The sequence below is a fragment of the Camelina sativa genome, chromosome 9 (assembly GCF_030686135.1).
Source record: "Camelina sativa cultivar CO46 ecotype springtype chromosome 9, ASM3068613v1".
In the NCBI taxonomy this organism is placed as follows: Eukaryota; Viridiplantae; Streptophyta; class Magnoliopsida; order Brassicales; family Brassicaceae; genus Camelina; species Camelina sativa.
In genome coordinates this window covers 8236364-8261874 of record NC_141888.1, presented here as the reverse complement: position 1 = coordinate 8261874, position 25511 = coordinate 8236364, and the positions used below count along the sequence as shown (strand labels likewise).

The window sequence follows — 25511 nt, the reverse complement described above, 5'->3', positions numbered from 1 at the left end:
TCAACATGGAACACATCTCTTAAATCCCACTTCAAGTTCAGCACCAGCTTTGGGAACATTCAGCTTTTTACATCTATCCTCCATTACTAAATCCAAAACCATCGTCTATTATTCAGCATAACTATATTATATACAATAATAGTTTGAATTATTAATATTTTACTAGTTTTCTAAACTACTGTCGTTGGTAACATATTTTCCTATAAATAAATTTAACTACGTACAAAATTATATGATTGTATTGCATGAATTAGTATTATATATAGTTTCAAATATACATTATGAAATGCCAAATATGTGTCTTTAGTAAAACAAGTTGAATATTACTTATCTTTAATAATAGAAAAATCACTTAGAAATTTCTATTTATATATAAATTTCACGTCTACGGTGCCTATATTGTTTAAACGGTTTTGGGAAGAGGTTATCAAATATTCAAATCTCTTTCTCTCCCATTACATCATTGTCTAGGTTTATTGCTCTGTTCTCTCTATCCCCTGTGGTCCTTGACCTCTTTAAATCTCTCTTATCACTTTCTCATTTTCTTTATATCTCTAACTGTCTCTATAATCCGAAACACTTTCTTACAAATTTCTCTCTTCCTTGCTCTTCCTTTTTCTTCTTTCACACCTATTCAACAAAATATAAAACTATTGTGGAGTTAACATAAACCCTTTATATATAGCTTGTTCCACTTTCTTTTATAGCTCTCTTCTTAATTTGTACACCCCTTCTCTCTATATCTTCTCTAAAATCCAATCTAGAAAATTAGAGAGATAAAGCACACAACTTAAAGGTCATTTTCTTGCGGCATTGTAGTGTTACAAACTAAACAAAACGAAGAAACAAGACAATGTCAAACAGAAGATCAAGACAGTCTTCGAGTGCTTCAAGGATCTCTGATGACCAGATGATCGATCTCGTTGGTAAGCTCCGTCAGTTTTTGCCGGAGATTCGTGAACGGCGTCGTCCAGAAAAGGTATATTTCGATTTTAACCTCTTCACATATAAAAACAGAAGAAAAAGAACTCCCTTTTCGTTATATGAAAACGGGGAAGACATATAGATCAAACAAAAGAAACCAAAAAAGTCTGAACTTTTGACTCCTGTACAACATTTTTTGGTTTCCTTTTTTACAAAATAAAAACGTTTATAACGTATAAAGTCATGTCTTCTGATGTCCGTACATGTATTTTTCATACTTGACTCTTAATGATGTTTGTTGAAAACGTGCAATCCTAGCTAACGCTATTATTTGTGCTCAAAACAGGTGTCAGCATCGAAGGTACTGCAAGAGACATGCAACTACATAAGAAAATTGCATAGAGAGGTTGACAATCTCAGTGACCGTTTGTCGCAGCTTCTCGACTCAGTTGATGAAGATAGCCCTGAAGCTGCCGTGATTAGAAGCTTACTCATGTAAACTTCCAATATATTTGTCATGATTATAACTTCTTAATATTATCTATTTATTAATTTATCTATATATATGTAATGTAATCTTGTTCGTCCTTATCAAGCGACGTGTTTTAGCTTTTTATGAACTTTCAAATTTTTGTTCAAACAGTTACATTAATTCCTAGTCAGTAGTCTCCGAAATATGTGATGTCTAAAGATCGAGAAAAATGCAGGATAAATATGATATAAATATATACTTTATCCATTTCTTATAAAAATACACTTTAAAAATTATTATTTGTTGGGTAAGCAACCGGCTCATATTAATTGCGTTTCTATAAATGACTATGACGTTGACGAAGTAATAAGAGGTATCTACATTTAACGATGATATTTAAATGTGTGAAAGCTACTGAGTATTGAGCATGTGTGTGTATATATTAATGCCCGAAAATTCTTTTTGGGAATTTTTTTGGCGTATGGGCTGCCACGTTACTACGTCTACGTTAGAAATGTCCCATGAAGACCTTTTACTTTGAAGAGAGATTCATAATTTTCTAGAAAACATTTAGGAGGGAATTAAATGATGGTCCGCCAGTTTATATTCGATGTTATTATCTTTGATATATAGTTTCTTTAACTGAGAAAAATGCATCTGAAAAGTTAAATACTTCATTCTACTAAGAAAAAGGTTTATGGTTTTAAGCGATCTCTTTAGGGGCGTGTCGGCACTATACAGACTCATGCATTTTAATTTAACTCTATACGGTAAATTCGGACACCTAATAATTTGAGACGGACAAATCACACTTTTCTATTAATCTTCAAAATTATTAAATTTTATTGATTTGATAAATATGTTTAGCCAAGATGTATTTTACTATCTATCTTTACATTTTTGTAAGGTTATCTTTACATTTTTGCTTTGCCCGAAAAAAAAAAATCTTAAATCTGCACAAGCTTCGCATTCTTTCCCATTACCAGTTTAGTTTTTGTTTACCTTCTTGCATTCTTCTAGAAGCTAGCTGCTCGAGTTTCTCGTCTTCATTCAACTCTCGTCCTCAACCGAGTCAGCTCCACCGGCACATCTCTACTCTTATGCAAAGTAGACAACTATCATAGGTCCAATATTAAATCTGAAAATAATTCTTAAGATTAAAATGTCTACTTTTTCCAACTTTTATTTTACTAAAAAATTTTACTTTTTTTTCTTTTTCTTTTTACTAGAGGTCTCACTAGATAATGAGACAGGCCTTAGATACCTAATAATGTTTTCAGAATCTTTGCTTTTCACAACATTACGTAAGAACAATTCTTCTTTGATACGTGCCAGATGATGACAACTGTTAAAGTATTGTGAATGCGGTAATTTTCTATGCGTTATGCTTTTTGAGAATTAGATTTTGTGTGGTGTAAGTATCATAATCGTATTACTACCTCTTTGAAGATGATAACCATATTTATTGCGGATTAGCTTTAGCTCATGACGATACATTTGGAGATATTTATGCTTCTGATTAAACAAAAAAAAATGCTGCTCAAGAATGATATACATGTTGTACATGGCCATGCTCTGTGTTAGTTTGCCAACTACTCCAAAAAAAATTCAAGGAACTAAGGGTGTTTGTAGAGCACATCACTCCAATTACTGAAGCTTTTGTCCAAAAGAAACAATGGGGCTTAACAATTGAACAAAGCCCATTGCAGTTTCAAACATTATAGCTGTCCTAGTCTCCGACAATAATAGAGTAGCCTCTTTCACACCATGTACGACAATCCGTGCAATCAAACCAGCATTTACAACTTACACTATGCTCCAAGTGAAGAACATACTCGATGCTCTTACATCTCCATTTCTCTGCAGATGATGACACTTGATATATCATAGTTTTTGTGGTTTTTAACCATGATATAAAGAGTCTTTTAGAGTTTTTTGATGTGTTTTTAGGGTCTTTGGGAGTCTTTACAGGTTTTATAACATTTTGGCACGGATGAGAGCATAATGGAGCAAAATAGGAGGATCTGAAGCACATTCACTGAAGTTGTGAAGCTTGGATAAGATTTGGAAGACTGCATCGATCGATGCAGGTCTTGGCGTCGATCGATGCACCATGCACATCAAGACAAGTTGGAGTTTCTCAAGTTCTAAAGATTTACAAAATTGCCCCAAAGTTTTTCTTAATTGCAACATTAGTTCCTAACGTGATTTAGGAATATATTTAGGTCATTCTTTAGACATATGCTTTACTTTTGCAAAATCCTGAGAGATTTTTAGAGAGTTTTTGGAGAAAAGAATCAAGACTTCTTCAGAGAAGATTCAGAACTCCTTAACTTCTCTATTCTATTTTTTTAATGCAATTTATTCAGAATATGATTTGTGTTTCATTGATTATATCTGAGTAGATCTGCTTGTTAGGTTTTGAGTTTCTCATTAGAGATTTCATGGTTTATTGAATTGATTATTAATTAAGATTCATTATCTTCTTGTTCTTCATCTTTGGTTGTTCTTCATATTAATTCTTGATTGGTCACCTAGAATTAATAACCTAGAAAAATAAATTGATATGAAAATATAATTGATTTTCCTGACAAAAACTTTTGATGAGCAAAATTACTTTTTACAAAGAGATTTGATTTTGTAATTTTGTGAACAGACTAAACTTGTTTTCAAAGCTGGTTTTTAACTTGAATTTTACAAAGAGATTTGGATTTTTTTTTGGTTTTAAACTTAAATAATATTTGCAATGAGAACTGATTTATTTTACAGTTGAGTTTAGAGTTCAAGAACAGTTTTTTATTGATTGAATCCTAATTAATTGATTTTCTGTGAATTTTCTTAGGCCTAGCGTTTTAATTCCTTGAATTTACACAACTCTAAATTATTTTTTGCATTACTTTTAAAATACAAAATATTCTGTTTAGCGTATTTATTGTGTGATCTTGAGTCTCTGTAGAATTTAATCCTAAGTACTACAACAATCTCTTAATTTGAGAGAGTAGCTATAATGTTAATTTGAGCATATCAACACTTGTGAAGAATCACTCCAAACATTGTAAATTTTAGTCTTTACTATATATAGACTATGTGATGTAATGAGTGAAGATAAGAATGAAGTTATCCTTTCGAGTTTTCTTTCTCCAAGTTTTCTAGGGTTTTATCCCACACTTTCATGGTATCAGAGCGCCGGTAATACAATCTATGGCTGCTATTGAGTCTTTTTCTTCTGCTCATTTATCTATCTCTTAGGTTGTGACTCTCAAACTTATAAAGTTCAACTATCTTCTATAGAAAACACAATTTAAGTCCTTTCTTTCACCCCAAATGTTACTCGGGTATGTTAATGGTTTGATTCCTCGTTCAGCAGCTATGCGGTATGTCAACAATGCTCAAGGTCCGTCCACTCCTTTATCTATCTTTCAGGTTGTGACTCTTAAAATTATAGAGTCCAACTATCTTCTATAGAAAACTCAGTTTAAGTCCTTTCTTTCACCCTAAATGTTACTCAAGTAAGTTAATGGTTTGATTTCTCGTCCAACAGCTACTCGGACTGTCAACAATGATGATAACTCTCTAATTAACATGTTTTAAGCATCCATTTTTGTCCATATTTTTTATTGTTTATACCCTAATCTTAGTTTTTTTAGGTCATTAACTGTAGGAATTCGCATTTAGGCCATTTAGGGTGTTGCATTCTTGCATTTGCATACTTTGGATGAAAACAGGTGCTTTAGAGCCTAAAATGAGGAGAAACAAGGTTAAATCCGAGCATGTACCTGAAGGAACTACTGAGCAGAAAGGACAGTCCGAACCCCAATCCGATCGAGGAGGATTCAAGAGAAGGAAGAACAGCTCGAAGACCTACCCGACCTCATCCTTGTGCACCTCATCAAGCAGACCCTCGGACAGGACTGGGAAGGTAGGTTAAAGGGGTTTCCATATATAAACCCCCATCTTCTTCCTCTCGCCCTAGCACACCGCATACACTCAAATCAGAGAGCGAGAGCTTCTGAGAGAGATCTTGAGCGACTCAAACACTTTTTCTACTTTGTTAGAATTTATTTTTATTTCTTTTTGCTATCATTTTAGATTTCTACTCTGTACTCTCCACTTCTATTTTATTTTTCAGTACAATGCAATTTTCGTTTATCTATGCTTTTATGTTTTCTGCAATGAAATCTGAGTAGTAAAACAAAGTTTCTAGGGATGGGATAGACAATTAGGTGTTCTTGATCGGTTAGGATGTCTTAGCTTGGTTGTTTATGTTTTATAAATTCTTTTCTAGATTGGTGTTCTTAATGCTATCAACAGAACGAGAGGTTGAGATTAGATCTAGGGTGTTTTACCATCGAGAGATATAGATGAAATGCTTGAATCAATCAATGCTAGAGATTTACTCACTTAGCCTAAGAGATTAGATGTGTAAGGAGTATATTGACAATAATGAATTGGTTTGTATTGCCTGCTTGGTCATGTTTCTCCAATGAGAGTTGGGTAGGAGAGTGATCAAGGTTGATTTTTTCTATCACGAGAGTGTTTTAACAAGATTTTAGAGATTCATTGTCTAGGGAATATTTGCTTGGGGCATGTAGGACATCCATACTGGTCAGGAACACTTAGGAGTCGATTACCCCATCGTTAGGAGCTTTCGCATCTTGATTGTTTACATTTTTATTCATCACTCGACCCTATACCTGAACTGGTACTTGATCACCAGCTTCGTGTACACTTTCGAGTTATTCATCACTCGACCCTATACCCGATCCTGTACTCGAATGCTTGCATCGAGTGCTTAGGTCGTGTGGTTCTTGTTTATTTAATTTCTTTTAATTGTTTTAGGATTTTTAGATCAAACCTATTTATTGCTTGGCTTGACTTGCATAGTTTTGATCATATCTCATCTGCTAGCATAACAACCATTTGGATTGATAACCTTTTGTACTACAACTGCATAGGGAATTGATACCCATGGTGAAAATCATGTTATCAATTTGGCGCCGTTACCATTTGGTTTAATTTTATTTGCTACGTTTAAGATTTCAGCACTTGCTAGATCAAGTTCTATTATACACTTTGGTTCGATACTGACTTGTTCACTTTCATGTTTGTTTGTTTTGCATTTCAGGTACAACCCGAGCACCCATCCGACCTGTCACTCGATCAGCTGGATCGGATAGAACTTCGTGTACTCACTCGGTCAACTGATTGTGCATGCAAACACGATCCAAGGGTAGTCACCACTTGAGTCCATTCATTGACAACATCGATAGATCTAGGCTACTCCGTCAACAACAAGTCCATCTACCGCAACCAACAACAATTAAGGAGACAATGAAAAATCAGAATGGTCCACCAGCTCCTCAAGAGAGGACCAACATAGGAGCAGGAGATGCTCCATCTACTCACACTCAAAGACATGACATTGTGCCACCTGCTGTTCAGAACAACAACTTTGAGATAAAGAGTAGTCTCATCCAGATAATACAAAGCAACAAGTTTCATGGATTGCCATTGGAGGACCCATTGGACCATCTGGATGAGTTTGATAGGCTCTGTAGCCTAACCAAAATCAATGGAGTTAGTGAAGATGGATTCAAACTCCGACTTTTCCCATTTTCTTTGGGCGACAAGGCACACATCTGGGATAAATCACTCCCCCAAGGAGTCCATCACCACCTGCGTAGCATGCAAGAAGGCGTTTCTAGCCAAATTCTTCTCCAACTCCAGAACCGCAAGACTGCGAAATGACATCTCCAGCTTTGTTCAGAAGAACAATTAGACGTTCAGTGAAGCTTGGGAACATTTTAAGGGATACAAAAGTAGATGCCCTCATCATGGATTCAACAATGCTTCATTGCTGAGTACACTATATCGAGGTATAGTCCCTAAGATCAGGATGTTGCTGGACACCGCAAGCAATGGTAACTTCCTCAACAAGGATGTCGATGAAGGTTGGGATCTAGTGGAGAACTTGGCTCAATCTAATGGGCATTACAATGAGGAATATGATCGCATTGTGCGATCTACTGGAGAGGATGATGCCAAGTACAAGAGGGATATGAAAGCCCTCAATGACAAGCTAGATAAGCTCCTCAACCAGCAGCAGCATGTCCATGCAATCTCAGAGGAAGAGCAGTTTCTGCAACAAGATGGGGAGAATTCTCAGCTAGAGGATGTGAACTACATCAACAACCAAGGAGGTTACAAAAAAAGGTACAACAACTACAAACCGAATCCGAATCTGTCATACCGTAACCTGAATGTTGCCAATCCTCAAGACCAAATCTACCCATCAGTAGTTCAAGGGAACCAGGTCCAGCAAAAGCCTTTTGTACAATACAATTAAGGCTATGCTCTTAAGCAGCAGTATTCTGGTGATTACCACCAACCAATTGCACCACCTGGATTCCAACAACAACAAGGCCCGCAGAACCAATCCCAAGAAGCTGACCTACGCGGCCTAATTCAGCATATGATACAAAACCAAGCATCGGCTGTTGTGGACAATGCAAAACAGTTCGCGGAAATGAGCAACAAGATCGATTTTGGATATAATGACTTGAATACCAAGTATGATTCCCTCAACACTAAGCTGAGGTACCTAGAAGGCCAACACAACAACCAACCACCTCCAAAAATCAACCAGCTTCCACGTAAAGCTGTTTAGAACCCAAAGGATTATGCCACTACCCAAGCCATCTTCCTTGATGATGATTATGAGGACTACCTCACTGAGGACAGCGATGTTCAAGATGGGGAGGATATGTATCATTATGAGATGAATGAGTCCCAGTACTACATATCCAAGTATAAACCCGAGCCTTCACCCGAGGAGACTGATCGAGTTGATGATCGAGCACTGGTTCAAGAATCACAAACTGAAGAACTATCCGAGGCTGAACTCGATGACACATCCGATGATGGTGATCGGATGATACATCGGGTAGACGTTCAGATGACAGATCAACCTCAACTGTATGTAGCAGAGGAAGGGGAATTAGAGGAAAGGTTCAAAGCTGCTCTTGACCTCCAATTAGAGGCGCTCGCAGAACGTATGTCCATCCGAAAAGCTTCTCCTCCTAAGCTCTTGCCACCACACGAACTTCGAGAGGAAATCATCAAGGAGACAGCTCAGCTGGAGATTGAGGTTAAGGAAGCTGTCAAAGAAATTGGGAATACCATTCTGAGGAGTGGAGTGTGTTTAGATCCTGAACTGCGAATTGAGGAAAAATTGGAGGATCCCGGCTCTTTTACATTGCCATGTTCAATAGGACTTCGAATTTTCGACAAATGCTTGTGCGATTTGGGAGCTTCAGTCAGCATCATGCCACTATCAGTTGCCAACAAGATGGGTTTCAGCAGTTTTAAACCGAGTAGTCTGTATTTGGTTCTAGCTGATAGAACAATCAGACATCCCATTAGTATCCTGAAAAACTTGCCTCTCAGGATTGGAAGAGTGGAAGTTCCTACTGATTTCATGATCCTTGATATGGATAATGAACCAGGCGATCCACTGATCCTAGGAAGACCGTTCTTGGCAAGGGAAGATCAGAATTGAGCATGTGGAGCACTTCAAAATGGAATTTGGCATCAAGAAGGGAATTAAAAGACCAACCATTGATGGTCAAGTCTTTTCCACCAAGACAAAGCAAAGAAGTCAACACTACATTTGATGTGGAACCTGGACAAGACCTGGAAAATCTATTAAATCAGCCTGCTACAGTGGAGAAGGTTCCAAAACCTCTCCCTCCTAAAACCCATGCTTGAAGAGCATGAAGAGTCAAGCTTAGTGACTTAAAACAAGCTCACTTGGGAAGAAGTCCCAAAGGTATCCTTTATTTTCTCTTAATTATATTTATTTATTTTATCTTATTTTTGATTTTTGCATATTTACATTTATTTATAAAAAAAAAAAAATTTTGGAGAACCCGAGGCTTTACCCAAATCCGTACCCGACGCGCCTGATTGTGTTCCTACTCGGGTGGCGAGTGGAGTCTGAATTCCACAAACTCAAGCCCACTCTCGGCGAAGCCCAAGTTGCTAACGCTCTTCTATTTAAAGGAACTAGAACCATTCTCCCTCAGCAGCACAAATCGATACGTCTCTCAACCCTAAAAGCATTTTGCCTTCCTACTTTCTATTTTTCTCTCACGGGAATCGAGACTCTTTAATTTCTTGGGAACTAAACCTATTAATCTAGAGTTTAGCTTCTTCTCTTTTCAAGGATTCAACAATGGCCCCAAAGATGAAGACCTACCAAAAGAAGGGGAGCAGATCAACCTCCGCCGCTGCTAGAACTGGAGGTGCTGCCGTCGAACCTCGTGAATCCCAAGAAAGAGGAGACGTTCCGCATTCCCAACCGTTGGCTGGACGTTTTGCATCTCCAACCCGATGCTCAACCCGATCAGTCACCCGATCAAGTGCTCGAGCAAATGATCGTGTAGACCCCCGAGTTCGCTCACCAAGCCCGGTGGCGAGTGCTGTTCACCGATCTCCTCGACGTAGGGACCTATCTACGTTCGAGAGAACCATCACTGACCCTATGGAGGTCGATTCTGATGCCAATGGAGGAGAACCAGAGGAGATCCAAACCTTGCGGTTAAGGAGCAGAGCTGCGGTTGCGAGAGGGAAGAGACAGCCTCTAAAAAGGCTGAGAAGGTTGCGGAGAGAGCGGCTGAAGAAGAAGATCGAGATACGGAGGAGGAGAGCCATGACCAAAATAAGGAGCAGAGAGAAATGACCATATTAGCATAATATTTTAGCATACTTTATTTATTTGGAACACACACGCCTGGCTTTGCGGAGGCTGAAGCAGAAAGAGGTGGAGACTCCGTCCAAGCTCTTCAAGGTCCTCTGCAAGATGAACTTTGTTGGTACCCGCTATCCCCACCGAGAAACAATGAAGCAGTTGGGCATCGTTAGAGATGTCGAATTCTTTTTCCACATGTGCAAACTGGGCCAGATGATGCAAGCCAACCTCGAGGCTTATGAGGAGGATACGGTTCACTTCCTCTCCACGCTGCGGTTACACTACTTTGAAGACCACCCGACCCTACTATCCGTTGGGGGGATCGGGTTCATCACTTTCTCCGTGCGCAACTAGGAGTACCAACTTACCTTCAAGGAGATGGAGAAGTTGTATGGTTTCAAGGCTAGGAATGGAGAAAACATGGAGGTGAGCAAGGAGGAGATGAAGTCCCTATGGCTGACAATAGGAGACAAGCTTCCCCACAAGTCTACAAGCTCCAATTCTGCTCAAAAAAGGAGCCTTGTTTTGAGGTATTTTCACAAGTCCCTGGCCTGCACTCTATTTGCTAGGAAGGAGACTGGGAATGTGAATGATCATGAGATCCAGCTGCTATACATTACCTTGTGTGGAGTTTTAGACAATTCTACGGATGGTACACCGCTGGTGGGGGATGCTGCAGACACTATCATGGTCTTTGTGCTGCTCGATCAGTTCCTTTACCTCAAGTCTTGGGCAATGAAAACTGAGAGAAGAGAGGGAGCTGGAGAGATCTCCATAGGAGGATTGGTCACACCAATTTTGGTGGCCTGCGATGTGCCTTTGAAGGGAGTGGTACATGACCTGAGATGGCTAGACACCGAGTACCTGACACTGGCAAGATTCTTGTCCTATGAGAAGCCAAATGATATGATGCTCTTCAAGTTCGTTCATCCAGCTGCCGAAGCTACTCAGATGATCCTGCCCAACGTCGTGTGCACCAAAGTCTGGCTAGGGGACAACATAGACTTCACACCGCCCTTGGAGGAGCTATATAACCCTGAGGGGGAGTCCGAGGCATAAGAGAGAGAGCCGACTGTGCAAGGACAGGGAGACAACTCGGAAGACTATGATTTTGAGGAGTATGTTTGCTCTCAAAAGCACCCTGTTGGGATGAGGGAAGCTCACAAGAGGATCGGATGGCTGAAGAGGATGAACAAGTTCCTAGCTAGGAAGGTGATGGACCTTACCGGATCAGTGAAGGTGATGGGGGGGGGGGCAGAAAAGGGATCTGCAAAACAAGGCAAGCTGTGCCTCAGCCCCCACTTCGGCTTATGCACCCACATGGATGGGGAGAAGCGGACCACTAGGAGGGATCCAAGGATTAGCACCTCCAGAGCCTCACAGAGCGTCATCTTACGAGCCCCAACCAGAGGACGATGTCTCTAGACCAAATAGATCGCAGAGGAGCCACTCAGATGCTTATCCGACGCCTAACCCGATGGGGTACACGATGCCTTATCCAATGCCACCATCAAGCACATATCCGGGTGACCACTCGGGTCCTTTCCCTCTGACGTATCAGATGCCTTTTCCGATGTCGTACTCGATGCACCCTGCGAGCAGCTACACGGGTGACCATTCCAGACCTCTTCCACCGTACCCATCGTATTACCCGATGCCCTATCCGATGAGCTACGCGATGCCTTACCCGATCAACCCCTCATATGCTGGTCTGAGAAAGTTGTCCGTGCACATAACCGAGCTCTCTGATGTGCGAATCCTAGTGCCTGCTGAAGCCGGTGACGACCCTGGCTACACATTGGCGAGCATGAAGGCTGCTACAACCTCCTTCTTCACCAATCCATGAGGTACCACATTCATCCAACCTTTGTAAATATCATTGCATTTAGTTTTATTCAATTTTGTGTGATTCTTGGATTCTTTTTCAGACTTTTATTTACACAGAACCTGTGTAATTTAAGTTTGGGGGAGGGTTCTAGAATGTATTTAACATTGTGTTTTAGTTTCTTATTTTTTATTTCAAATTTTTTCATGCTAGTTTTATTCATTTGAGTCTGCATCTATTTGCATTAAAAAAACCAAAAAAAAAATTGAAAACCTAAAAAAAAAAAAAAAAAAAAGGAGTGTTCATGTAGTTGCATTTACATATTAGGATTGAGTCTAGTTTGCTTCATATAGGATTTTTGCATATGCATCTTATAGGACAATGCTTAAAACTACCTTGTTTAAAGTCAAACCTTAGGATTGAAGTTATAGCTCTTAATCACAGTTCATTGTTGCTAGATCAATCTCTGGAAAAAATGAAAAATCTTTATTTAAAACCTTGTGTCTTTTGAATGCTTCCTCCACTTGCTTGAACATTGAATCATCTCTATATTATTGGACTTAACCTGAACTTAAATTGTCTTGCTTATGGAATTTGAATACTTGCTCATGGTAACTCTAAACTCGGGTTAGCACTCCATTTTTGCCAATCTTTTCGTTTGGCCCGATTTGTTTTTCCTACCCTTGAACCCAAACCTTTAAAGTTTAGCAAAGAAAGAAAAAAAAAAGCTAGATGTTTAAAGTTTAGACCTTAGGGATTATTAAAAAAAAGTTAAAATCAAGGTTGTGGGTAGTTTTATTCTAGGGGGATTGATAAAAAAAAAAGTGAATGAGAAAATGGTAGATTATCAAGAGTTAAGCTTTGTTTGCCCTAATTGTTCTCAATCTTAGATAGTTTTCACAACTGTCTAGCATTCTTTCTTTTGAGAGAAAACCACCCAAAGATATTGTTTGAAACCACCCTACCAAAAAGCCTTACCCTTGGAACCGATTGAGCTTGATTCACCTTCCATTTGCAAGAATTCGCCAAACACTTAAATGAATGTGAAAGAGATGTTCTTTGGAATTGAAAGTCTTTACTTTTAGTTGGAGATTGAACTAGATTGATGCATGGTAATAAGCATAAAAAAATATTTGTAAGTATGTTGATTCATCTTAGTACCATTAAACTATCTTTAAGGACTATAGCTTGAACCCTTCGCTTAGCACAAAAAGGTTATGAGTCCCCATTTTTAAACCACATCCTCCTACTTCATTGCTCGAGGACTAGCAAGATTTAAGTTTGGGGGTCTGATAACTCTCTAATTTACATGTTTTAAGCATCTTTTTTTGTCTATATTTTGCATTGTTTATACCCTAATCTTAGCATTTTTAGGTCATTAACTGTAGGAATTTGCATTTAGGCCATTTAGGGTGTTGCATTCTTGAATTTGCATATTTTGGATGAACAGGTGCTTTAGAGCCTAAAATGGGAAGAAACAAGGTTAAATCCGAGCATGTACCTGAAGAAGCTACTGAGCTGGAAAAACAGTCCAAACCCCAACCCGATCGAGGAGGATTCAAGAGAAGGAAGAACAACCCGAAGACCTACCCGAGGAGTAACCTGACCTCATCCTCGTGCACTTCATCGAGCAGACCCTCGGGCAGGACTGGGAAGCTAGGTTAAAAGGGTTTCCATATATAAACCCCCCCCCCCTCTTCTTCCTCTCGCCCTAGCATGCCGAAGACACTCAAACCAGAGAGAGAGAGCTCCTGAGAGAGATCTTGAGCGACTCAAACACTTTTTCTACTTTGTTAGAATTTATTTTTATTTCTTTTTGCTATCCTTTTAGATTTCTACTCTATACTCTTCACTTCTATTTTATTTTTCAATAGAATGAAATTTTTGTTTATTTCTGCTTTTATGTTTTCTGCAATGAAATCTGAGTAGTGAAACAAAGTTTCTAGGGATGGGATAAACAATTAGGTGTTCTTGATCGGTTAGGATGTCTTAGCTTGGTTGTTTATGTTTTATAAATTCCTTTCTAGATTGGTGTTCTTAATGCTATCAACATACCAAGAGGTTGAGATTAGATCTAGGGTGTTTTACCATCGAGAGATATAGATGAAAGGCTTGAATCAATCAATTCTAGAGATTTACTCACTTAGCCTAAGAGATTAGATGTGTAAGGAGTATATTGACAATAATGAATCGGTTTGTATTGCCTGCTTGGTCATGTTTCTCCAACGAGAGTTGGGTAGGGGAGTGATCAAGGTTGATTATTTCTATCACAAGAGTATTTTAACAAGATTTTAGAGATTCATTGTATAGAGAATATTTTCTTGAGGCATATAGGACATCCATACTGGTCAGGAACACTTAGGAGTCGATTACCCCATCCTTAGGAGCTTTTGCATCTTAATTGTTTACATTTTTATTCATCACTCGACCCTATACCCAAACTGGTACTCGATCACCAGCTTCATGTACACCTTCGAGTTGTTCATACTTTCTTTGTTTACTCGATCACCCCACCCGATCCTGTACTCGAATGCTTGCATCGAGCGCTTAGGTCGTGTGGTTCTTGTTTATTTAATTTCTTTTAATGGTTTTAGGATTGTTAGATCAAACCCATTTATTGCTTGGCTTGACTTGCATAGTTCTGATCATATCTCATATGCTAGCATAACAACCATTTGGATTGGTAACCCTTTGTACTACAACTACATAGGGAATTGATACCATGTGTGAAAATCCTGTTATCAAATGCTCAAGGTCCGTCTAAAAAACCAAATCCAGAGTTCGTGAAATGGGTCAGAAATGATCAACTGGTCATGGCGTGGATTTTTTGCTCTCTACCTAAATCAGCATTGCAAGTGTTCTATGGTATGTAGTCTGCTCTATAGGTATGGACTGCTCTTGCTAAAAATTTTAATAGAGTCTCCTCTACTAGAAAGTTTGATTTGCAAAACTGCGTGCATGCTCTTGTCTTAAGTATGGAAAACCTATGGAAGAGTATCTTAGTGAACTGAAACAGATTTTTGATCAATTGGGTTCTACTGGCTTTCCTATGACTGATTAAAAAAAGATATATGGATTACTTATTGGCCTAGGCAAAGAGTATGAGTCTGTTACTACTGTTATACAACGCTCTATGGATTTGTTGCCTGGTCCTTGCTATAAAGATGTGGTCATAAAAGTGATTGTCTTTGATGATAAGTTGAAAGCATACTCTACTGCTTCTACTGTTACGCCTCATCTTGCTATCCAAGCTGAAAAATGCTACTTTGATACAAGAGGATCTAATAGCGGAGGAGGCAGGTCTGGATCCGAAATTATTCCACCAAAGGTTGCGGTTTCCAGCAGCATGTTAGCAGTCAGAACAGTAATTCCTCGCGGTCAACATGTTAAATATGTGAAAAGTATGGACATAGTGCTTTCAAATGCTACAATCGCTAAAATGAAGCTTTTGTTCAGCCAGAGTTACCTACTGTTTTAGCTGCAATGAGGGTGTGTGAGGGAGACCAACACACTGAAAATGAGCTCCACTTCTCACATTACTAGCTCTATTACAACTCTGAAACATGCACAATCTTATCAATGCCACGATTCTGTAATGGTTGGTAATGGTGAGTTCTTGCATTTTATTCACATTGGTTCTGTTCCACTTTAGCCGTTGGCAGTTAAATATCTTCTTCTTAATGATGTGCTTGTATGCCCGAATGTTACTCAGTCTACTATTCTACATAGCTCTGGGACAAAAATCCGAACCAAAATAATCGAACCGAGCCGAACCAAAATTTTAGGTGTTCGGTTTGGGTTTGGTTATTTGGAATAAACCGATCAGCAGCTTATAAAATTAAAATCGGTTCTTGGTTATTTTTGTTTGGTTGACCGAAATAACTAAACACCCAGGACTAATTCTACAAGATAACTTTCTACTAGTGATAAAGTTTGGCACAAGCGTTTGGGGCATCCGAGTGGAGAGGTTCTATAACACTTGTCTACTACTCAAAAGATATCAATAAACAAACGCACCAACAAGCCTTGTGAAGCATGCATGCTTGGAAAGAGTGCTCAGCTTCCCTTCTATTCTTCTAGTTTTTTAGCTAGTAAACCCCTTGAGATATTATGTTATCTTTGTTACTTGCGTTATTGTTGGTTTTACCCTTCGACGAATAAATCTGAGTTCTATTCAATTTTCTTGTTGTTCTAAAGTCTTGTTAAGAATCAGTTCAATCATAAAATCAAGATGTTTTAGTGTGTTGGGGGTTGTGAATTTGTTAGTATACGATTTGTTTATCACCTTGCAAATTGTGTAATCAAGCAACTAACTTTCTGTCCTCATAAACCACAACAGAATGGATTGGCAGAAAAAAAAAGCACAGACACAATTAACTGAATTGGGGCTTAGCATCATGTTTCAGAGGAAAATACCACAACATTTTGAGTTGAAGCTTTCTTAGTAATCTTCTTACTACATATGTTCATCTATCCTTCAAGAGCCCTCATGAAGTATTGTTTGAGCAAAAGCCGGATTATTCAGCTTTAAGAGTCTTTGGTAGTGTCTCTTATCCTACTTTTTGTGTTTATGGCGCCAGCAAGTTTGATCCTAGGTCATTGAAGTGTATTTTTGTTGGGCATAATGATAAGTACAATGGGTATTGGTGTATTTATCCTCCTACATGTCGTGTTTAATTACATCAGCATGCATGTCTTTTTTGATGAGAATGTCTATCCTTTTGCCACTGACTACTCTAATATTTTTCCTGCAATGACAACACCACTTCTTTTTGCTTGTAGTCCATATGACTCCAAGTACCACTACTGCAGAAGTAGTCTCTTCACAGGAAGAACTTGTGTCTCCAGTCACTGTTGTTTCAGAAAACTAACATTCTCCAATTATTGAACCTACAGTATTGGATCCTACTCCAGATATTGACGAATCTGCAACAATAGAGTCTGATGCTTAAGCTCAAACTGTTACTCCACTCTTTATAGAAGCTGGCTTTCATCCATTGGAGGCTCATATTGTTAATGATCACACTATGGTCACAAGAGAAGATGATGGAGTACGGAAGCCTAGTCCAAAACATGCTTTTACTCTAACGCATACTACCATAAAGAGCCCAAAACAGTAGCTTTTACATTGAAACATCCTTGTTGGACAGCTACTATGAGAGATGAAGTTAACTCATTTGTCGAAACTAGAACTTTTTCTCTAGTTCCATATCAGCCAGATATAAATGTTCTTGGCTGCAGGTGGGTTTTTGAAACAAAGATTATGGCTGACAAAAGTTTGATAAATTAAAGGCTCGTTCGGTTGCAAAAGATTATGATCAGGAAGAAGGATTTGACTTTCTTGAAATATATAGTCCTATTGTCAGAAGTGCGACAATGCATCTTGTTCTCCATGCTGCAACGGTCAACAAGTGGGCAATCAAGCAACTTGATGATAAAAATGCATTTCTCTATCGATACTTAGAAGAATCAGTCTACTGAATCAACCTCCTGGTTTTTTGATACAGTCAATCCTTCTGATGTTTGGAAACTTCACAAAGCAGTGTATGGTTTGAAGCAGCCACCTCGGGCTTGGTTTAACAAATTCAGCACCTTTTTTCTGAAGTTTGGTTTTGAGTGCATCCTTAAAGATATGTCTCTCTTTTTTTATTACAATAATAATGATCTCATCATTTTGTTGCTCTATATTGATGATATAGCTTTAACTGGAAACAAACCTGGATTGATTGACAAGCTGCTTCAATCTTTGCATCAAGAGTTTTGTATGAATAATATTGGGAAACTAAGTTATTTTCTTGGTATACAAGCTCATTATCATTCTGCAGGTCTGTTTCTCAATCAACACAAGTATGTAGAAGATCATCTTGTTGCTGCAGGCAGGATCTCATTGTTCTGTTGTGCCTGCGCCTACACCATTACCTCAAGAACTTCAAAAAGTGAAAGGTTAAGAAGAAAAATTTGACCAGCCAACATTCTTTAGAAGCCTGGCAGGAAAACTGCAATATCTTACCCTCACACGACCAGATAAATACTTTGCAGCCCATTTGGTGTGCCAAAAGATGCATTATCCCTCCGTAGTTGAATTCAGTCTGCTGAAATGAATCTTTAGATACATCAAAGGTACCATTGATTATGGCATTTCTTTCTCAAACAACTCTGACTCCACATTACGCGCCTACAGTGATAGTGATTGGGTTGGCTATCAGACTACCAGCCGCTCAACTGGTGGTTTTGTACCTTTGTGGGTACCCATCTCATTTCTTGGTCTTCAAAATGTTAATCTTCAGTCTCTCATAGTTCAACGGAAGCTGAGTATCGATGTCTTTCTAACACTATAGCTGAAATAACTTGGTTGAAAGTCGTTCTTGAGAATGTTGGTATGCCTCTCATACACACACACCAGAGCTGTACTGTGATAACCTCTCAGCGCTCTATCTTTCCGCAAATCCTACTCTACATAAAAAACCAAACATTTCAAGACACTATCACTATATGTTCAAAAACAAGTTGCACATGGTACTTTCGTTGTTTACCATATTTCAGCAGTCCATCAATTGGCTGACATTTTCACATTTTTGCTAATCTATGCCTTCAAAGATTTGAGGTTCAACTTGGTTCACCTACCACACTAAGTTTGTAGGGGGATGTAGAGGACATCACTCCAAAGTCCACATGAGTTTTTGTCCAACAAGAAACAATGGACCTTAACAATCAAACAAATTCCACTGCAGCTTCAAACATTACAGCTGCCTTAGTCTCCAACGGTAACATAGCAGCCTCTTTCACACCATGTGCAATAATCCATACAATCAAACCAGCATTTACAGCTCCCACTATGCTCCAAGTGAAGACCATATATGATGCTCTTACATCTCCAATTCTCTGCAGATGATGACACATGTCAGGAATCAATCTAACAGATTTGATGCTCTTAGATCTCTAATTCTCTACAGATGATGACACAAGTCAGAAATCAATCCAAACAATAAATCCTTAGTCTTTACTATATATAGACGATGTGATATAATGAGTGAAGATAAGAATGAAGTTATCCTTTTGTGTCTAAGAAAATCCTACACTTTCAGTGTTTAACCAAATAGTTAAGAATTAAATAAAAGGATGCTTATTTCTAAGAAATCAACATGTAGATAGTTTAACACAACACCAAGAATGAACACATATAATGCTTTAAAAGTGGCAAAAGTATGAATATTGATCATATGCATATTTGTAGAAATTCATAAAGTAAGAACTATTATTGTAAAGATTCAGATAAACATTTGATGACTATTATAAAAATATCCTTTCCAATCGATAATTGTCAAAAAATATCCTGTCTAAGAGAGCATAATTCAAAAAAGTTTTGTAATTGTCTTCTTAGATTTTAATTTCCACAAGTTGTGTTGAAAAAAGATTTAGCATATTTTAGAAAATGATCATGAACAATGTATCTTATTCGCTAATTGAAACCACATGTATTCTATTCAAGATACCATTGACTAAGACTTTTGTAAAGAAGGTTTTTTTTTTTAAGTAAAAAAGTTTTTTTTTTTGTGAAAGTAAAATTTTTTTTTGTTTAATCAAAACAATGTATAATCAATATAAGATAGAGAGGGTAAAACAAGTACTTGTAGACAGTAGTAATAAAAACACTCTCGCGAGAGACGAGAGCATTGGAGTCGATAAATTATGAGAGTAACCACTGGAGGATCCTGAAGAGTAATTATTAATTAACATGGGGCACATATTATATACACCTGATAATTAATACCACATTAGTATTTTATGATAAACATGTAGAAAAAAGGTAAGAAAACAAACAAATGGGGGCATCAAACACAACACATGCACCTTTATCGACGAGTCTATATTGCCAAATGATCCACTAGATAACAATTGTTAAGAATTACTAAATAATTTTATCAACAAGTTGATAGGATCCCCTTTCATGTCCCAACATAACAAATTCGCGTTCAGTGAGGATTTTTTAATTGGATTATTTTGCAAAGTGATTGATATTATCCCACGAGGCCTATAACTTCTTTTTTCTTTAGTTAGATGACTTCAAAACCTTTATGTCATTGTTGCTTCCTGGCATGTCATATCCATAGATCATAATCTGCAACTGCTTCAAGAATGATTGTGGGTGCTCCGCTACGACCTGCTAATTGTCCGGCCCAACCAGTTGGACAATTTTTCCACTTCCAGTGCATACAATCAAGACTACCCAGCATTACAGGAAATCTACGTTGTTAGCCGATGTAAAGAAGCCAAGTAACGTCCCCCTCTGTTGGTGACCTAAGATACCACTCCGAAAAAATAGCGATAATTTCTCGACAAAAGCGCTTCATGCATTCGATTGCTGTAGACTCTCCTATTTTGATGTATTCGTCTGTGGTATCAGCAGACATGCCATATGCCAAAATCCTAATAGCAGCTGTTAACTTTTGTAAAGTAGATAAGCCCAATCTTCCTGAAGCATCATGTCGTTGAATAAATTAGTTGTCATGTTATTTGACAACATCAACAATGTGAAGAAATAGCCTTTTTGACATTCAAAATCGACGATGGAACTCTCTTTCACCATAGACAGGATTGGTAGAGAAGTAATCGTTGTACAAATTGTGGTGAACATGTTCTCTGTAACGGTGTATAACCACATGTCCAGGAATAGAGCCTCGAAAATTACTTGATTGTTTTCTTGAGTGGTTTGGTGCTTAAGGCGGTTGTTCTTGAGAAAACAATTGGCAGCAATTTTTTCTTCTGTATCCATTGCTTCGATGTCATCCATAAAAAAATCATCAAACTCAGATGAGTCGGAAGATGAAGAATTTTGAGTAAAAGATGGACCTCCAATATTAAAATTCATTTTTTGTAAGTGAATATTTTGTAGTATTTTTTTAACGTCTATATGTGTGTGTTTTATAGATAAAATGTTACTATTGAATAAGATAAGTGAAACTAGGATTTTTATGTCTATCCTAGCAGGTTCAATTATGTACTTAAGGTGTCAATCCAAATGGGATAATGTTAATCACAAAAGATGCAATCAAGATAGAACAAGTTAAGCCAAGTCAGAAAAGAGGGTTTATCTATCAACCTAATGAAGTAGAATTGAAATGCAATAAACAAAACAACTTAAAGAAGTGCTAAGCATAATTAAACTACAAAACAAGTGCAATAAACAATACTAAGCAAGATAAACTAGGAAGCATAAGTAAACATAAACAAACTAGAACAGAATAGAGCGAAAACAACTAAACAAACTAGAGCCCGAGCTTGCACTCGGTCTAGCATGGTATGAACCAAGGTCGAGTGATGCAGAACAAAAGATTAAATGCAAAACTAAAAGCAGAAACTAAAGCAGACAATGAAAAGTAGTTAAATGCAAGAAACAGAAGTAAACAAGTAGCAAACAGATCCTAAGGATGGGAATAATTGGTTGGTATTAAAGTTAATATATCTAGGTTTCTTAACAAAACTCAATCAGCAAAGAGCTAATCGTTAGAAAATGATGTCATAAACTTGCTAATCCACTCTCATGACAATAACAATCAACTTTAGAAACATTCTAACCCAACTCTCATTGGTGAAACCATACTAAGCAGGCACTAAGATCCAGATTCATTAGTTGTCCAAAACACCTTAGACAACTAATATCTTAGACTAGGCACAATAATCTCTAGTATTAGTCTTATCGAGCATCTTAAACATCTTTTGGAAGATAAAACACCTAAGATCTATCCTTAACTTCTCAGAACAAAGATAGCATAGAGATCTTCTTTAGAATTCAAGCTTAAACAACCTAAACAAACCAATTTCTCTACCAACCTAACCCATCCTTAAGAATCTATCTCTACTCAGATCTAATACATAAGATTTAAGAACACAAACCCAGAAAATGTTGAAACAGACATAATTGAAACAAAATGATGAAATAAGCAACTTTGCATAAGAATTCAAATGAAAATATTTAAAGGATCAAAAGTTATTAAGATTACAAGTTTTGGTGGCTAGACCTAAAAAACGAGCTTGTTCTGTGGCTAGAGGTGAGAGGCCTATTTATAGGAAATGAGAGAAGCCCTAGTTATCTAGATGACACAAGAATAATTTGGCTGCAAGTGCTCGACCATGTGCTCGACCAGGGCTCCGTCGAGTGTATGGTCGAGTGGTTGGTCCATCAAGTAGTTACAGTCTTCGATCTGGGATAATATATGTTCAGTAAAATAGGGATAACTCTTCAAAGGCAACCCCGATTAGACGGAAACTACCGGCATTGGAAAGCTAACTCGATTTCCTAAAACTTTGATGAAGAACACTGAAGCTTAATTCCAACATAAGATCTTCATTCTAGTCGATCTTTGAGGGGCTCGTCTTGAATCCCGCCGAGTGTTTTTTCTTTGCAACAGTCGAGTGTGTCCTCGAGTCCATGGTCGAGTGATTGCTTTCCTCCTCTTTTGAGCCTTATTTCCTTGCTAGATGTCTCCTTGTGTTCACAACTTCTCCTTTGTGCTTCCAAAATACATAATTCACCTATTTATGCACACAAATATGCAAATGCTATGCAAATTTTATCATAATGCATAAACAAAAGCTATAATGCATAAAAGTGCTAAAACTAGCCAGTAAACAATGTAAAAGTGAGGATTAAAGTGTGCTAAAACATGGTAAAATATATGTACATCAATAAAAAAACTTTATTATTTCACTTGTTGTCGACCGTTAGATTGAAACTCTATTATTATCCATCCCTTCTTGTGTATAAATAATAGACTCTGCCTAACAAAAAACTCACACTCTAAAGAATTCTTTCTTTTCTAGACAAAAATATGGAAAAAAATAGAGGCTTATCATTCAGTCAACAAGAAGATGAGTTCTTATGTCGAGTGTATTTAGAAATTTCACAAGATCCAATAGTTAGCAATAACCAAGCTTTGCGGAAATTATGGGGAAAATAGAGAAAAGTTACATTGAAAAAAAAATAGAGAGTTGGGAGATTAGAAGCAGTAGATCTCTACAAGGTAGGATGGGTATTATTCTCTACGCTATTAGAAATTTGAAGAGTTGTGTGCACCAAGTAGAAAATATGCATCTAAGTGGGGCGTCCGAACAAGACATAGTTGTAACCCCCCCCCCCCCACCCCGACCGCCAACCTTTCAGTGGGCCCCATATCAAATCCCAGTCCATGGGCCTAACTTCCTTAATAGGCCTCACGTCTTCTTACTAGGCCCGTGAGCCCACCTATATACGACGGTCAGTTTGCTACGTCCGGGAGGCTTTAAAGACTTATTACCGTCCCTACAAATCACCACATGATCTTTCCCTATGTTTTGTCCTCACACGTTCCGACAGTCACTTCCCGGAAGGTTACCCATCCTGAGACTACTCCAGCTCAAGCATGCTTAACTCCGGAGTTCTCTCAAGACCTTTGACCGAAAAGATAAGTGCACTTTGTTGACATAAGTGGCCAAATCAATTCTTTTAAACCTCTCTGCAAGTCTCTGAAACTGGGGTGTCATAATTCACCCCCACTAACAGATCGCAACGTCCTCGTTGCGCACCAAGACCGTCACCCCTGATGGTGTGACCCCAGTCGACTCCACACTCATCTGGTTTCGGCTCTGATACCACTTGTAACGCTCCGACCGCCAACCTCTCAGTGGGCCCCATGTCTAATCCTAGTCCATGGGCCCACCTTCATTAATGAGCCTCACATCCTTTCACTAGGCCCGTGAGCCCAACCATATCTGACGGTCGGTTTGCTACGTCCGGGAGGCTTTAAAGACTTGTTACTGTCCCTACAAATCACCACATGATCTTTCCCTGTGTTTTGTCTTCACTCGCACAGTTCGGATAGTCACTTCCCAGAAGATCACCCATCCTGAGACTACTCCAGCTCAAGCAAGCTTAACTCTGGAGTTCTCTCAGGACCTTTGACTGAAAAGATAAGTGCACTTTGTTGACATAGGTGGCCAAATCAATTCTTTTAAACCTCTCCGCAAGTCTCTGAAACCGGGGTGTCATAATAGTAAGTAAATACTCAACAAATGTATATATGATTTTTAAATATTCATCAAATGTTTGTTATTCTATATATGATAATTTTGTGTACGAATTCTATGCAGATGGATAAATCAAAACACTTATTGATACAAGATCCAAAACTTAACAAATGTTTTAAATTTGAACATGTGTGGGCCTTGATGATGGATATTCCAAAGTTTACCGACAATGTCCATATCAGTATTCTAGAAACTCCTACTGCCGAAAGCGATACGGTCGGATCTCCATTATCACAGACACCTGATTGTCTTCATTTTCAATCAACTTAAGCAGTGAAGATGGTGGATCAAATTCATCACAACGTCCTATTGGATCGAAGAAAGCAAAACTGAAGAGAAAAATGGCTGAAGGTAATAATTCATCCGCTTGTGGGAACTAAGGTTTTCACCTGAGTTCCAAAGTGAATTAAGTCTGGTTGTTTTACTGTTTATCACCGTTCTAGTTCCGAGCAAATAGAAAAGAAGAATTATATTTGTGAAATGAAAAAAGTGAATGTTCTTATTGCCAATCGAAAGTTTTTCCGTCCCCTTCTACATCCCCCTTTTCTCGTATTTATAGTCTAATTACAATTAAAATCAAATCAATCAACTCCATAAATCCCGTGGTCTCATTAATTTGATTTATTGCTTGATTTTCGAACCATCTTCGAACTCCGAGATGCTTTGCCCGACCGTTACTCTTTTACTTCGGTGTTCCGCATTTCAGCCGAGCAGCCGGTTTCATTTCGGCCCATCTCACTTGTCCGTCTTAGGCCCATTCTCAATATTTGTCCAAGGCCCAAGCCCATGATCCGAAGTGACGGATCACGGTACCAACACCGCTGACTCAATAGTTTCATCAAATGAAGAAAATTCTTACTTTCTTAAAAGACAATGCAACAACTAGGAGTAAAAATTATGAGTTGCAGCACTTACGTCTCAAAAATTAAGCTAGAAAACTAGCTCTTAAAGAACAAGAACAGGATGATAGGATATTACTAACAAATTTAGATTCTCTTGATGACAATACAAGTGAGTTTATGCAGTCTGAGAAAGCGAGAATCATACAGAAAGAATTCAAGAGCAGCAACAACAACCTTCATTTGCTCAAAATATTTATGGACAATATTTTTGTGATCTGGGAGGTTCATGATCTGATTTTCCTAATTACTAGTATTTTGGTACAACTTGTAATATATGTGTGTTTAAGTAATTTGTGTGTAGTTTGCTTTAATTTGTGTTAAGTTTGTTTAATGTATTTTTATTTTGTGGGAACCTTGTTTAATGTATATTTTTTTGTAACTTTGTTTTTAATATTATATTTCATTTTGTAGACTTTTTTAATATTATAAATTATTTTTTGTTTATTAAATTTATTTTAGTGTGCTTAAGTATATTCTTAATTAAATTTTATACAATTATTTATGAAAGACATAAATATAGGGACTAAACTGAAAATTTGAGGTTTCACAAGTTATCGAAAATTTGAGGTTTCAAAC

The 25511-nt window shown here is 37.9% G+C and overlaps 3 protein-coding genes and 1 non-coding gene across 4 annotated transcripts; 2 read left to right on the top strand and 2 right to left on the bottom strand.

Moving 5' to 3' along the window:
* Positions 1–471: 471 nt before the first annotated feature.
* LOC104710723 (transcription factor PRE5) lies at positions 472–1564 on the top strand. Its single transcript, XM_010427364.2, has 2 exons — positions 472–979; positions 1271–1564. Exons 1-2 carry the CDS (start codon positions 854–856, stop codon positions 1421–1423), a joined length of 279 nt encoding a protein of 92 aa, XP_010425666.2. The 5' UTR covers positions 472–853; the 3' UTR covers positions 1424–1564.
* A 5566-nt stretch (positions 1565–7130) lies between these two features.
* LOC147937908 (small nucleolar RNA R71) lies at positions 7131–7237 on the bottom strand. Its single transcript, XR_015567613.1, has one exon. It is a non-coding gene; the product is annotated as a small nucleolar RNA R71 (small nucleolar RNA).
* Positions 7238–20069: 12832 nt separating this feature from the next.
* Positions 20070–20743, bottom strand: MRU1 (mto 1 responding up 1). The gene is made up of 2 exons (XM_019230337.1): positions 20655–20743; positions 20070–20133 (listed from the first exon to the last, which is right to left on the bottom strand). Exons 1-2 carry the CDS (start codon positions 20741–20743, stop codon positions 20070–20072), a joined length of 153 nt encoding a protein of 50 aa, XP_019085882.1.
* A 2056-nt stretch (positions 20744–22799) lies between these two features.
* On the top strand, positions 22800–25186 carry LOC109126380 (uncharacterized). The gene is given in 6 exon segments (XM_019229890.2): positions 22800–22991; positions 24097–24274; positions 24277–24402; positions 24831–24883; positions 24885–25088; positions 25091–25186. Coding segments are annotated over 6 exon segments (849 nt in total).
* The last annotated feature ends 325 nt before the right edge of the window (positions 25187–25511 follow it).